Source organism: Tupaia chinensis, unplaced genomic scaffold, assembly GCF_000334495.1.
Source record: "Tupaia chinensis unplaced genomic scaffold, TupChi_1.0 Scaffold000418_1, whole genome shotgun sequence".
NCBI classification, from domain to species: Eukaryota; Metazoa; Chordata; class Mammalia; order Scandentia; family Tupaiidae; genus Tupaia; species Tupaia belangeri.
In genome coordinates this window covers 1,519,246-1,534,950 of record NW_006159923.1, presented here as the reverse complement: position 1 = coordinate 1,534,950, position 15,705 = coordinate 1,519,246, and the positions used below count along the sequence as shown (strand labels likewise).

The following is a 15,705-nucleotide window of genomic DNA, read 5'->3' as shown; positions in this document are numbered from 1 at the left end:
TTGGCCAGAAAAGTCCAGATTCCTCTGGAACCCCCACCCTGGCCTCTCCTGGAGCTCTGAACCTGCTGTGGAAGAATTGGCTGTGACCTTTGCCACATAGAGTAGGGTCTAGGGTGTTCAGCGTGTTAATCTAGTGCCTCCATGGATGGGTTTGGAAGTATCCAGTCCTGTTTCTTCAGGTGTCAGCTGACCTTAGCTGATTATCCCATAGGCATTTCTCCATCTCTACTTATCCAGCACTAGAACTGAAACGCCACTTCCCCTGCTCCTCTCTCCCTCCTAGTGGTCAAGGCTTTGGAGCCACTCTTTCGTAATGCCAGATTATTTAAAGAGAAAAATACAAGACAAAAACCTTCTAGCACTTTGTAAACACAGTGAATAACCTCTTGGAGTATTTTTGGCTTTATATGAAACAGGTTTTTAATTGTAAAATATAAGTGCCATTGCCATTAGAAAATGCACAGGGCGTATCTTTGTTAAAGTAGATTTTTCAATGTTTTACAGAATTACATTTTCAAAAAAAAGTTTTTATAATGAAGTTGTTTATTAAAAACTTCTGAATGATGTGGTTGGAACTTGTGACCCTGTTTGATTGGGAAAGGGGTTGGAGAAAGCCTGGAATTGGAAAGAAGTGGAGTCTCCAGACATCTTAGCATCCATGGTGGTGGCGAGTGTAGAGGAGACAGTTAACTACTACTCATTGGCACCTGCAAGCTTTTTGGATGAAAGATCTTAATGTGTTTGTGGTAAGTGACATCATCCTACCACTTAATAACTTGGGGTGCAAAGGGTCAGAAGACACAAATCGAATTGGTTTTAAACAGTTGAAATGTCATGAAACTAAAAATGTCAGGTGTAGTCTTTAGGTTAGGTTTGATCCAGCAGCTCAAACATGTTTGGCCTCAGCATTCTTATTTTTCACTGCCTATCTTGTACTGTTGTAACTTCATCCTCAAATCAAGCCCTATAAATTAGGTTCTTTCCTTATGTGGGAATAGAATGCTACCACAATTCCAGATTTGTCATTCTCACACAATCTAGAAGGAGAACGGGACCTTTCATTTTTTTTCCCAGAAAGGAGTCTTTGTTCACAGAAGGCCCAGTAAACATCCAGTTTCATTGGCCTTGCCATGGTTCTGCACCATCCCCAAACCATCACTATACATCAGTGTCAACAAGGCTGAGGCAAGGGGAGGAGCAGCTTCTCAAAGGAAATTTGCACTACTGTTAGGACAAGGAATGGGTGTTGATGATCTAAGAAAAGATAGATGTCTAGTCATACACTGTCTAAGGTGCACAGCTAGTCAGGTAGCACCTGACCTTAGCCACGTTTGTATCCAACCACTAGGTTAACAGATGGTGGAAATGGCGCTTGCCAGTCAGCAAAGGCAAGTCATCACCATTCTGGGCCCCACTCCTTGTGCTGAGATCCTCTTGTAAATGGCTCATAGTAAATTCATTTTTCTGTGGTCTGGAGCTAGAGTCCACAGCCAAGCACAGTGCAAGTCATTTGGAGTCCAGCCCAAGAACCCATGCAGACATTAGCAAGTATTAACGTGCAGAGGTTTTGTGTATACAAAGGCAGTGGGCTACCCTTCATCTCTTTGGTCTTACTTAGCAAATGTTTACTGTCCATGCCAATGGACAGTGGGAACCCAGCTAGGACACCAGGAAAATCCACCCTGCCACCTAGGGCTTCCATACTCCGGGACAGGTCTGGGAACCCAGATGAGGGAGCTATCCATTCATAGGGAAAAAAAGCTTTCTGGAGGAGGTGCCAAGAGCTTCAAGGCCAAGCTGAGGCCAAGTACAGACCCTGCACTTTACAGTGGAACCCACCTTCCTGAAATGGCTGGTAGCTCCTAGACCTAGGGCAGGGTGAAGCAATGACCGCCTTCTTCCCGCCAACCCGCTCAAGAGGATCCAGCTCAAGGGGGAAGGCAGCCTGGTGCCCACTTGCTCCCTGGTTTGCAGGATTTAAGACCCTCTCTTGCCCCAGACCCTTCCACCCAGACCTTGATTTTTCTTCCCTGTCTTCACGTGAATTAAAATCTGAGCACCTCCCAGTGCCTGACAATGACTTTTGTGGCTCCAGCTCCCCGCTGGTCTGTCTGTAAGGAATACTTCTTGAGCCTCCACATGTGCCTGAGTAATTTATCCCGTGCAAGCCTGCAAGTGGCCTTACGGCTGTCCCAAAGCAACATTACGAAGGAGAGTCGCGCTACTCTGGCCAGCCCACCGCAAATTGAGGCACGGTCATCTCCTAGGTGGTGTCTGATGGGAAGGTAATAACTGCCTATAACCATGGGCTTGGGCATGTCCCTTGGTGCCTGTCCGAGGTGCCGAGCTGCCCCCTGCTTGGTACATCCCTGCACCTCTCCCACCTCCCTCGCCAGTACCGTTCTAATCTGGGGCCACCAGGCAGCCGGCACCTCTCTGCTGGGGCTCTATCCCCTCGCACCCTGCAGTCCAGGGACCCTAGCGAATCACCCGGGGAAGGGAGGGCTCGAGGGGCGGAGCGCGCCCTGGAGGAGACCACGCCTCCCCGCCTCCTATCCGCAGAGGCTCTGCTGCGCCCCCCAGCCGCTCCAGCTCGACCCGAAGCCTCGCCAGCGCGCCTTGAGTCCCTGCGGCAGCTCACGCAGGTGATGGCGGACGAAGGGCCTGGGGCTCTGGAAACTGCGGTGCCCCCGCCGTCAGGCCAGGCGCACGAGAGAGGTTCGCACCGTTTCTCTGCAGCGTGGACCCGAGAAACGAGGGGTCGCGGGCACTCAAACTCTACCGCGGGTCTCGGTACCGCCCCGCTAGGCCCCGGGAGCCGAAAAGCAGCCTCCGCGGAGACTGCTCCAAGCCTGGAAAACGGCCCGGGTGGGGAAGAGGCCCCAGAAATCTGTGGCACAGAAGAGTGGGGGGCTCGGGCGGGAGCCAGAGGGAAGGCTGAGGAAGTGACGATTGAAGAGGACGCCATGTTCACGGAGGAGGCCGCAGAGGAGGCAGAGAAGCAGCAGATGGGGGAGAAGCTGGAGGCGGAGAAGCTGGAGGTGGGCGTGGAGGGCCTGGGTCTTCTGAATCTTGATGGCCTCGTTGTGGATCCACTGGAGGCCATCCAGTCGGAGCTGGAGGCTGTGAGTGCCCAGGACGACAGGGCCTACCTCTGGCTCCAGGGCAGATTTGGGAGGGTGCGCCGGTTGCACCTCGCCCGCAGGAGCTTCATCATCCAGAATATTCCGGGCTTCTGGGTCACCGCCTTCCTGAACCACCCGCAGCTGGCAGCCTTGATCAGCCCTCGAGATGAAGACATGCTGTGCTACCTGATGAATTTGGAGGTGAGGGAGCTCAGGCACACCCGGACGGGTTGCAAGTTTAAGTTCCGCTTTTGGAGCAACCCCTACTTCCGGAACAAGGTGATTGTGAAGGAGTATGAGTGCAAATCCTCAGGCCGGGTGGTGGCTCTTGCAACTCCAATCCGATGGCACCGAGGCCAGGAACCCCCAGCCCTGGTGCATAGGAACAGGGACACCATCCGAAGCTTCTTCAGTTGGTTTTCACAGCACAGCCTTTCAGAGGCTGACAGGGTTGCCCAGATTATCAAAGATGACCTGTGGCCCAACCCCCTGCAGTACTACCTGCTGAGGGATAGGCCCCACAGAGCCAGGCAAGGCCTAGCAAGGTGGCCCACAGAGGCCCCCCTCAGACCTTTCGGCTTCCAGTCTGGCTAAGTTCTGCCCTGGGGCATGGCTGCTGCATAAGGCTCCCTCTCCCCTCCTGGGGACCTGTGCTCAGGCCGGCGGAACACACTCTGCTTTCTCTTCTGTGCACTCTGGCTCCTCTGGAGGTTCAGTGGATTCAGCTCCAAGATTGTGGCCTTCGTGGCCAATCTTCATGCTTCCCTGTGGCCTTCATGCTGTTCTGTGTCAACATCACAAGGCTGTCATACACCACTGCATCTACACCACGCAGCCAGTGCTGTGGACATATACTGCCATTGTCTTCATGCCCTGGACCCGTCTGCCACCCTGACCGCCCACCCATTTTTGACCACAAGTCGTCACTAGAGGACCAGTGCTGCTGAGGCATCCTGCTTCCAGGTCATGCACGACATGCTGGCCTTTACAAATGCACACTGCTGGTTGTGGTTGCTCTGCACACTAGCTGTGGCAAGCTGAGTCTCATCACCCAAGATGAAGTGGGTGCCTGTGGTGCTGGCTATCTCCAGACTGGGGCAGTCCCTGGACTTAGGAACATAAGCTAGGCTGCCATGAAAGTGTTTATCTATTATCTGGCAGAATGGGCATGCAGCCAGGCTGCTGGGCATGGGTGAGGTCCAGGGCATGAAGCTGTGGGTAGCACATTGGTGACAGCACTGCGCTTCTGCCTTTTGTTGGACCCCTATCAAGCTGTTGGCTTCTGACAGTCTGTGCTGTGCCCCACCTGGTTTGCAGTATTTTAGACTGTCCTTTGTCCCAGATGGCCACAAGACCAGTGAGTTTGCCCAGATTACCCTCAGCCCTGTCTTCTGCTCCCAGGTCTACAAGAACTTCAAGAACTGTCTATGGACCCATGTGGGCTTCCTGCCGCTGAGCAGAACCCCACTCCTAAGAACTCTGCCAGGCTGGTATATCTATCTTGGTGTGAGTTCAAAGCAGAATAAGGATGGAACCCCTTTCGGGGGCCTGCCTTTCTGAGTCCCTACTCCTGCATCCACACAGAATCCAGGCCCTCTGCCAGTCTCCCCACAATTCCATCTGTTTTTAGGCTGCAGGGTTGCAGGTGCTGGAGTGGGAGTGTTTCCGGTCTTGGGACCTGTTTACTCCTATCCTGATCACATTTTTTTCCTTAAGGTGATAGCTCAGAAACAAAAGCTAACTAAGCAGCCAGATTATTGATAAATAGCTAGGAAGACAGACTTTCTCGTTGACTTTCCCTCCCTGTGTCTAGAAAGGGACAGTTTGTCCTGTAGACTATCAGCACTCTGGCCCTCTGCCCCACACTCCACCTGCTTTAGCAAGGTCTAGAATCTTGTAAGGGGGACAGTGCAGGGTGCTGAACAGAGACCAGGAAGTTCCCAGAGCAGGGGTAGTTGATCACTTCATTTTATGCTGTTATTTTAACTTCAGCCCCAGCTCTTTCCTCTCCTTCCACCAGGTCTAAGCCCCTACTGGTTTCATGTAGGTGCAAAAGCTGCACCGTCCCTCCCCTCCAATCGCCCCACCAGGCTTGCAGGGCTGTGTGTCTCTATTTCATTTTGGGGAAAGGGGAAGTGGTGACTGTACTCAAGCCCCTTCTCATAGAAAGTCTTGTCTTGCTCTGCAGGATCCGGGAGGCTTCGATGCAAAATGCTGGGGAAGGGGCTTTGAACAGGGGAGAGCGACAGAAATCAGAGCCAGCTGGAAAGGCAAGGATGGCTGAGAGCCTGTGGGGTGGACAGCTATTTGCTATTTTTTAAAAAAACTTACCACTGTATTTTGTAAATTAGAAAATAACAGAACAACTTTCGAGATTTTTCTCTCAATCCAGGTATGACCTTGTGTCTGCTTTTTATATCCTGCTTTTAAGTAAAAATCTCCTATGAACCTCTTTCTCAGTTGCGGCCCACTGAGCTGTGCAGACCTGCTTGCTGCTTTTAATTGAGAACATTCAAAAGCAACATAATTTTCGTAGGCCATTTGGAAACTTAGGTAACTATTCGCAGTAGTTATTAAGTGGTGTGGCCTCTTACTGTAACCCTGTGCTCAGAAGCAGAGTTTGGATAAGGCGGTGGTGTGGCACTTACTCCTGTGTTCTCCAGAGAGCTGTCACTGGTGACTGTGATGATTCTGTGTCACGGTGGCCCTGGTGTAATTGACTTCACTGTCATTGATGCCGCGCCTCTAAACAGAAGTATTCTTGAGGTGGCTTTGTTCAACTAGGAGAGGATTTGTGGCACTTTCATGTCCCGTGTGCATGATGAAAAAAAATAAAAACTCCTTGGTCTGGGAAAAAATAACTTGGATATTACTTGCCCATCCAAAATCTCCCAGTGGCAAATAAATAAATCTCACTTCTCTTTGCAGCTGACAAAGTCCTGCATCTTTTGGTTCCCTTTGCTCTCTGCTCCCTTCATACAGGCCTCTCTGCTGCTCCTAAAGGGCAGCCTCAGGGTCTTTGTGCTTGCTTTTCCTTCTGGAGCTTGCTCCTGCAGATAGTCTTAGCTCTGACTTCAATGCTACTTCTTCCACAGTCTCCCTGCCCAGGCTGTGCAAGGCAATCCTCTGCCCTCCCCTGCTCATCCCCCTGCCCTTCCTGTCTCCACATCACTTAACTCTGAAAAGCATGTGTTTTCTTATCTCCTTCCCATATGTCAGGACAGGGTCCTCTGCCTGCTGTGCCCCACATGGTTCTGTGTCCAGCACCTCAGAAACCACCGATGTGAGTGGATGTCTTGATCCAGTATGTCAGAGTCTCCGCAGACTCCGGCAGAATACAGAGCCAGGACTGGTCCCTGCTGAGAGGGTTTCAGGTGGGTCTTGGGGTAGTGGGTGGTGATGGAGAGTGACCTGTAATTCGTCATCCCATAGGAACACATCTGAGAGTGCAGGGGTTGCTACCAGGTCAAGAGGCCTAACTGGTACATAGCAGCAACCCCCAACGTCCCCCAGCTGAGTCCAGTTCAGCATCAGTCACCCCACCTGTACATGATGTGGGCTTGGAGGATGAAGACCTGAGTGTGAACAGCATGAGCAAAAGCACTGCAGTGTGAAAGTGCACTCTGTTTAGGGCACAGCAGGTGCCCTGGTGGGGCTGCTGGAGAGAGGCAAGTCCGGGTGGGTAGGCTCAGGCCACTTTCTGAAAGCGGGAACTCTTGAGAGCCAAGCCAAGACATTGCCCTTTGGAGAGTGCAGAGGGGTAGCAGGTGTGGTCTGGAGGTAGGGTGAACTCACTGGGCAGCTGGAGGCAAGGGGTGGAGAGAATCTGCAGCTCCTGGGTCCTCAGCCATCTGTCTGCAGCTCTCCCAGGAAGCCCTCCGATCGCCTCCACCCACAGCAATCTCTGCTACCTTCTAAGAACAGCCCAAGACCAGAATGTGGGCAGCCAGTGCCTGGCGAGGCTGCATCCTCTGGGTTTCTCTTTTGTGCCAAACACCTGTCTCTGATGCTGGCAGGGGGGTCGGGGTGAGCCACTAGGCATTCTGGCAATGCTGGAATCTGGTGCTCCCTGTCGTCTGCCTGACCTATGCCTGAAGGTTGGAAAGTGCACTTAGGCTCCTGCAGCCCAGGTTTGTGTCTGGCTGCCTCCTGCATGTCTGTAGGCCCCAGGCAATTTTTTTTGTTTTTCTCTTGGTTTGCTATAGGGTGTGTGTGCTTGCTGGAGAGACAGAGACAGAGAGAAAGGGGGTGAGTGAGAAATCACCCCCCGAGGGGGGATGGCCACACCACAATACCTTCTCCATTCTGCTCTCAGGATTTTGGGCTCACTTCCACACATGTCTGGCATGATTTTTTTTTTAATTAATTTTTTTAAGAGGTTTTTGCTATAGGGCACATGCACTCGCCAGACAGAGAGAGAGAGATAGAAAGTGAGAAATCATCCCCCAGGTGTGATGCCGCAATCCCTTCTCCTCCATTCTCCTCTCGGGATCTTGGGCACGCACGCACACGCACCCGGCGTGAGTTTAAGCCACCAGGTCCAGGACGTGAACCACGGTTGACTACGTGGGAGTCCAGCAACATAGTCATTACGCTAACTGCTGGTCCCATATCTGGCATGATTTTTAAGCCACGGGGTCTGAGACTCTAATATAGTTGGCTGTGTGGGATCCAGCCACCTTAACCTCCATGCCACCTGCTGGCCCAGACAATGGTATTTATTTTTTAATTAAAAGAATTGTATTTAACTTTTTTTTATTATTATTTATTTTGTTTTAATATGACCAGAGAGAGATAAAGAGAGAAAGGGAAAGTGAGAAAGCAAGCCACCAGGTACGAGACTTGAACCACAGTCAGCCATGTGGGAGTCCAGCGTCGCAATCACCACACCACCTGCTGGCCCCAGACAATGGCATTTTACAAGCACAGGTGCTTACCTGCCTTTTCTGTTGTGTGGCTAGTGGCATGCTTCCATCATTTTTATCATCTGCACCTTTCTTCTTTTTTTTTGGAGAGGGTTTTCGCTATAGGGCGCGTGCACTCACCAGACAGACAGACAGAGACATAGAGACAGAAAGTGAGAAATCACCCCCCGGGAGGATGGCCACGCCACAATCCCCTTTCCTCTTGGGATTTTGGGCCTGCATGCACACGTGCCTGGTGTAAGTTTAAAGTTGCTGGGTCTGGGACTTAAACCACGGACAGCCAGGTGGGAGACCAGCAACGTAACCATTACGCCATCTGCTGGCCTCAGCCACTGCACCTTTCACCACACTGCTGCAGTGTGAGTCTTGTCCTCACACACACTCCTGCTTGCTCACTCATTCATGCCTTGAGTCACTCATTTGTTTATCCACAAATCTTGGCACTCCCTCTAGGCACTGGGGCACAAGATGACTTTGTCCTGGTCTTTGTCCTCACTGAGCTCAAAGATCCAAGGCTGAAAAGGTGATGACCACCACTGCTTATTGAGTACCTACTATGTGCCAGGGGCTTACATGGAAACAGCAGCCGTAGTGGCTCTCTCTGCCGAGTCAGACCACATCCTGCTCCCTTTAATGACTCCAGTGTCACCCAAGAGAAGAAGCCCACACGCTCTGCACAGCCTGCAAGACCTTCAGATCTGACCTTGGGTCCCCTCTCTGGCTTTATCTCCTATGCCTCATCCCTGCCAGATCACTTTCCAGCTACGCCAGCCTCTTGCTAGTCTTGAGTGGCTAAGGACCTTCTTGCTTCCCATTTCCTCTGCCTGGAGCCTTCCCCAGATGTTTGTGAGGCTGGCTCCTTGCTTCACTAAGCTTTTCTACTGCAAACGTTACTGTTTCCCCTCTTCTCTGACTGTCCTTTCTAAAAACTATCCTGACACTCTTCCACCCTTTTCTCTAATTTGGATTTTACTTTAGCACTTGCAACCACACCTATTTTACCATGAATATTCTGTTTTTTTTTTTTTTTTTTTTTTTTTTTTTTTTGAGGGGAGAGGTTTTTGCTATAGGGCGCATGCACACACCAGAAAGAGAGAAACAGAGAGACAGAAAGTGAGAACCCCCCTGCCACACCGCAATCTCTTCTCCTCCATTCTCCTCTCAGGATCTTGGACATGTGCACGCACACATGTGAGTTTAAGCCACCGGGTCCGGGACTCGAACCACGGTCGACTACATGGGAGTCCAGCGACATAGCCATTACACCAACTGTTGGTCCTGAGTATTGTTATTTATCTGCCTTTTTCTCTGCACTCTTGGAGACTGATTCACTGCTGAATGCCCCTCACCTAGAAGCCTGGCACAGTTGGGGGATCAGTCATACTCAGTGGATTGAATGAATGCTTCACATCCTCAATGTTCAAGAGGGTCTTCAGGTGGGCAAGGGGACAGCACCTACAAGGCCCAGAAGCTGAATGAAAGCTCCTCCAGGGCTTTACCTCTAGGCATAGGGCCTCTCCCAAGGACAGACGTATTCCAGGCAGTTTGGAACTTGTGGTGAAAAATGTCTCCGGGCTGATCCTGGTCTCTTCTGCAGAGAGATGGCTTCCTCACGCTCCAAAGGTGAAGGGAGGAGGCCAGGCTAAGGAAGGGGCTTCCTGCCCTGGCAAGAGAGCAAACACAAGCCTTGGGTCCCAGGGTTTTCTTTGCCTCGTCTCAGGTATCTGCCCTGTTCTGAAGGCCTCGAAGGAACTTTGGACAAGTTCTCTTCAATCTAAGAAAAATCTATCCCGAAACTGTGGTAATTACTTGTAATCTGTGACTGCCTTGATTACAGCTCAGGGGACTTTGATATTTTCCGATGACACAATTTCAGCACAAAAATTCAAGGAAGTGCCAGCATCTGCTTGCCCTTGCTCAGCAGAACTAAATGTTGATTTGAGTGGGTGAACTTCGATGCCCGTGACCCATAGACCTCCACCACTGGAGCTGACTCAAGATCTCGGGGTGCAGAGTTGTGGTGCAGGGGGCCCCAGATGGAAGGCTGATAGGCCTGTGAGTAGTGCCTGCCTGTTCCGGATGGTTCTCACAGCTCTCAGCCGATTTCCTCATCCATAGGAGAAACTTGGGCAACCCCGGCTCTTAAGGAGGCTGCATCTCACATGGCCAGCTCCACAGTTCAAGTCCTTGAAAAACATGCTGATGTGTGTGTAAGTGCCTAAAATGCCACAAGGATGGAGAAATAGAGGAAAAGGGACTGCTGTGCCATGGAAATGGGGGTTGCATTCTTCCTCTCTCTGTGGTGAGTGCGTGTACCCTCTGGCCAAAACAAAAAAACAAAAACAAAAAGTGTATATACATAAATGAAATGTTCAGGTTTTTTTTTTTTAAATGAAATTATGACACATGCTACAACATGAATGAACCTTGAAGATCTTATGCTAAGAAAAATAAGGCAGGCACAGAAGGACAAATGATTCTGTTCATTTGAGGCCAAATTCACAGACAGAATGTAGGGTACTGGTTGTCAGGGGCTGGAGAAAGGGAAATGGGGAGCTATTACTTAGTGGGCACAGAGTTTCGGTTTGGGAGACAGAAAAGTTCTGGAGATGGATGGGGGTGATGGCTGCACAAAACTGTGAGTGTGTTTAATGCTACTGAACGGTACACTTCCAAAGACCTGACATCGGAGCCAGCAGGTGGCATGGTGGTTACGGTCCTAGATCCCACATGGCTGATTCTGTGGTTTGAGTCCCAGATCGGGTGGCATGAAACACACCAGGAGTATGTGTATGCATGTCCAAAAATCCCAAGAGAAGAATGAAGAAGGGTCTGTGGTATGGCCATCCCTCTGGGGCATGATTTCTCACATTCTCTTTGTCTCTGTCTGTCCAGGGGGCATATGCACCCTATCGCAAAAATCTATATAAAAAAATTAAAATGGTAAATTTTATATATTTTACTGCAATACAAAAGCAAAGCATATATACATATTGTAAAACAGAAGGAAAGATATACAAATCTTCAATTGTAGTAAAATACTTCAGTACCTTTCTCTCAATCATTAATAGAACAAGCAAGCAAAAAAATCAGCAAAGATATCATAGACTTGGAAAACACTATCAACCAACTTGATTTCATGGATTTTTTTTTTTTTTTTTATAGTAGGGTACATGCGTTGGCTAGAGGGAGGGAAAGTGAGAAATCAACCTACCCCTGGGCTACTCTGCAATCCCTTCTCCCCCATTTTCCCCTTAGGATTTTGGGCACACATGCACACACACCTGGCATGATTTTCAAGCTACTGGGTCTGGGACTTGAACCATAGTTGGCCATATGGGAATCCAGCACCTTAACCACCACGCCACCTGCTAACTCTGATCTAATTGACATATTTTTTGGAATTTTTAATTTTATTTATTCATTCATCTATTTTTAAATTTGACCAGAGAGAGTTACAGAGAGAAAATGTGAGATGGCAAGCTACCAGGTCTGGGACTCAAACCGTGGTCAGCCATGTGAGTGGCCAGTGCCTTAATCACCATGCCTCCTGCTGGCCCCTCTAATGGACATTTTTTTTGGGGGGGGGTTTGCTATAGGGTGCATGCACTTGCCAGAAAGACAGAGAGAGACAGAGAGTCAGAAAGCAAGAAATCACTCCCCAGGGGAGATGGCCACGCCGCAATCTCTCCTCCTCCATTCTCCTCTTGGGATCTTGGGCACGCACACACATTCGCCTGGCGTGAGTTTAAGCCACCAGGTCTGGGTCCTGAACCACGGTCGACTACATGGGAGTCCAGTGATGTAGCCATTATACCATCTGCTGGTCCCACTAATGGACATTTTTTTTTTTAAATTTTGACTTATTTTAATTTGATGAGAGAGTGAGAGAGAGAGGGAAAGTGAGAAAACAAGTTGGCAGGTCGGGACTCGAACTGCGGTCGGTCATGTGGGAGTCTAGTGCTCCTAAACCACAACAACAAAAAATTAATCTGAATCCATGCTGTGTACCATACACTAAAACTACCTCAAAATGGATCACAGACCTATCTAAACCTTCTAAAGTTCCTAAAAATAAAATGGAAAAACATCATTATGACCTTGAGTTAGGCAAAGATGTTTCAGATATGACATAAAACCCCAAATCCACACACACAAAAAAACCCCTGATAAATTGGACGTCACCAAAATGAAAAAACTTTGCTCTTGAAAGATATTATTAAGAACTCTAGGGACCAGCAGTTAGCATAATGGCTATGCCGCTGGACTCCCAGGTAGTCGATCGCGGTTCGTGTCCCGGACCTGGGGGCTTAAAACTCATGCTGGGCGTGTGTGTGTGCGTGCCCAAGATCCTGAGAGGAGAATGGAGGAGAAGGGACTGTGGCGTGGCCTTCCCCCCTAGGGGGTGATTTCTCGCTTTCTGTCTCTCTGTCTCTCTCTGTCTGTCTGGCGAGCGCACGCTCCCTATAGCAAAAATCTCTCAAAAAAAAAAAAAAAAAAAAAAAAAGAACTCTAAAAACTGGGACCATGAGTTGGTGTAATGGTTACATCACTGGACTCCCACGTAGTTGACTGCAGCTCAAGTCTCAGACTGGTGGCTTAAAACTCATGCCAGGCACATGTGCATGTGTTCCCAAAATCCTGAGAAGAAAGAAGGGATTGCTGTGTGGCTACTCCCGAGGGGTGATTTCTCGCTTTCTGTTCTCTCTGGTGAGCACATGCACCCTACAGCAAAAATCTTTCTTTTTTTTTCAGAGGTTTATGCTATAGGGCGTGTAAGCTTGCTAGAAAGACAGAGACAGAGAGAGAGAGAGAGACAGAAAGTGAGAAATCACCCCCCAGGGGGGATGGCCATGCCACAATACCTTCTCCATTCTCCTCTTGGGATTTTGGGCACACACACACATGTGCCCCATGTAAGTTTAAGCCACTGGGTCTGGGACTCGAACCATGGTTGACTACATGGGAGTCCAGTAACATAGCCATTACACCAACTGCTGGTCCCCAAAAATCTCTCTTTAAAAATACAGAAAGTAAAACCTCTAAAAACTGGAAAAAACAAAAACAAAAACACAATTTTAAAAAATGAACAAAAGATTTGAACCAAAGCAATATGGATGATAAATAAGTACCTCAACAGATGCTTGGGGCAGATCCAGGGCCTGGTGGTTGAGAGCCGGATTCCTACCTGACCAACCATATAGTTCAAACTCTGGCCACCGTGGCTTGAAAAACATGCTGGTGTGTGTGCGCACATGCCCCAAACCCTGACAGGATGGAGAAATGGAAAAGAAAGGATTGCAGCATGACCATGCTTCCTTTCTCCCTCCCACTCGCTGTCTCTCTCAGTGAACACATGTCCTCTGGCAACTAAAAAATAAATAAATAAATAAAAAATAAGCTGTTCAACATAGTTTTAGGGAAATGTAAACTAAAGCCACAATGAGATATTATCATACATTTGTCAGAATGGCTAAAATGAGAAAGACTGACATACCAAGTGCTATTAGGATGCAGAGGAGCTAGACAGTTAAAACACACACCTACCATATGCTGTTGCAATACTCATCCATAGCAACTTTATTTGTAATAGCCAAATATGGAAACAACCCAAAGGTTCATTGACAGATGAGTGAATAAATCAATTCCATACAGGGAATAGCAAATGGCAGAAATGGCTGTATTGCTGGACTCCCATGTTGTCAACCACAGTCCTGAACCTGGCAGCTTGAAATTCATGCCAGGCATGTGTGTGTGCGTGCCCAAGATCTGGAGAGAATGGAGAAGGGATTGCAGCATGGTCACCCCCATGGGGGGTGATTTCTTACTTCCTGTCTCTCTGGCAAGTACACATGCCCAATAGCAAAAATCTCTCTCTCAAAACAATGGAACACTACCCAGAAATAAAAAGAAATACGCATAACAAGGATGAATCTCAATGTAAGTGTGCTGACTGAAAAAAAAAAAAAAAAAGTCAGATGAAAAAAATAAAAAAATACATATGGTGGGGTCAGCAGGTGGTATGGTGGTTAAGGTGCTGGACTCTCACATGGCTGACCACAGTTCAAGTCCCAGACCTGGTGGCTTGCTTTTTCACTTTCCTTTCTCTGGCTCCCTCTGTCCCTCTTGGTCCAATTTAAATAAATAAAGTTAAATAAAATAATTCTTTAAAAAATATATGGTATGTTTCACTTATATAAAGCTCTAGAAAAGCAAATCAGTGGTTCCTTGGGGGTGGTGAGGGGCTGGGGGCAAAACTATAAAGGGCTCAGAAAACCTGGGTATGTTCACTATCCTGATTTCATGGGTCTGTGTGTCAAGATTTTTTGGTTGGGGACCAGTAATTAGCATAATGGCTATGTTGCTGGATTCCCATGTAGTTGACTGTGGTTCGAGTCTCAGACCTGGTGGTTTAAACTCATTCCGGGTGCGTGTGTGTGCGTGCCCAAGATCCTGAGAAGAGAATGGAGAAGGGATTACGGTGTGGCCATCCTTCCTGGGGAGTGATTTCTTGCTCTCTCTCTTTCTGGTTGAGCGCATGTGCCCTACAGCGAAAATCTCATCAAAAAAAAAAAAAAAAAAAACTTTTTGACTGTATAGTTGGTATCAATTACACATATAATTTTATATACACATATACACAGATACATGTATATACATGCCTTTAGCTACCATATGGTGGTTAGAAGGACCACCTGGGGCCCAGCTGCCTCAGTTGACTACTCCGTCACTCACCTGCCATGAGATACCAGTATGTTACTTCAACTTCTTGGTGCCTCAGTTACCTCTTCTATAAAAGGAAGCTAATTGTGAATCATACCTGAGATTAAATAAGCCAATGCACAAGCTGTGTTTGGAACAGTGTCCAGAACACAGGGAGTTAGTTCCCTTTCACTGCAGTGGAGAGGCTTGGAGTTGGAAGGAAGATAGAATAGGCAACTTGCTTTGCATCCCTTACCATGAAACTGTCCTTTCCTACCCCTTCCAAGGTGATTCTGGTGTTGCAGGATGTAGCCTGTAACAGTACTTTGTGCCCAGCTGGCAGGTGGTGTGGTGGTTAAGGGTGCTGGACTCCCACATGGCCAAATAAGGTTCGAGTCCAGGACCTGGCAGTTTGCTTTCTCACTTTCTCTTTCTCACTCTAAAATAAGTAAATAAATAAATAAAGTTAAATAATCATTAAAAACATAGTACTCTGTGCCCAAGGACACAGTGATTGGTGCAAGATGTGCAAACAATAAACCAAAACTGGATCCATCAGAGACCTTTTCTGGGATTTGTCTATATCAAATAAATATATATGAATATACTGAAGTAGGGAGGGGGATGTCTTTTCCCTGCTCTGAGTATATTAAATTGGATAAGGGAGGCCTACAATGACCTATGCTACTCTCCTCTTGTCTCCAAACAGGGAAGATGATGGTGGACTGTGACAGAATGAGCCCAAACAGCAGAGTCCTAAGTCCACCCTTTTGAGTCCGTGGATCCAGTCAAACCTGAAGCAAAACCAACACTGTCCTTGATTTAACAACTAATCAATTCCAACTGGGACCTGGGCAAGTTTGACCTATTGCTGCTTGCAATTGGAGGTGCCCCTATGTTAGGGAGAAGTGGGTTGGCAGTAAAATATTAGAGCTGGGAATCAAAATTGGGTC

The 15,705-nt window shown here is 48.4% G+C and overlaps 1 protein-coding gene across 4 annotated transcripts; it reads left to right on the top strand.

Moving 5' to 3' along the window:
* The first annotated feature begins 118 nt into the window (after positions 1 to 118).
* LOC102492594 (putative testis-specific Y-encoded-like protein 3) lies at positions 119 to 15,705 on the top strand. 4 transcript variants are annotated; one of them, XM_027774280.1, is made up of 2 exons: positions 119 to 3,326; positions 15,462 to 15,705. In XM_027774280.1, exons 1-2 carry the CDS (start codon positions 2,649 to 2,651, stop codon positions 15,468 to 15,470), a joined length of 687 nt encoding a protein of 228 aa, XP_027630081.1. In that variant the 5' UTR covers positions 119 to 2,648; the 3' UTR covers positions 15,471 to 15,705. The 4 variants fall into 4 exon arrangements, with proteins under 4 accessions (XP_027630081.1, XP_027630080.1, XP_027630079.1 ...); XM_027774279.1 differs by lacking the exon at positions 15,462 to 15,705 and adding an exon at positions 5,314 to 5,976; XM_027774278.1 differs by lacking the exon at positions 15,462 to 15,705 and adding an exon at positions 5,314 to 5,976 and having other exon boundaries at positions 119 to 3,404.

Bases quoted from the DNA above. Each gene is read 5' to 3' on its own strand.
- LOC102492594 (XM_027774277.1), top strand. From the start codon at position 2,649: ATGGCGGACGAAGGGCCTGGGGCTCTGGAAACTGCGGTGCCCCCGCCG.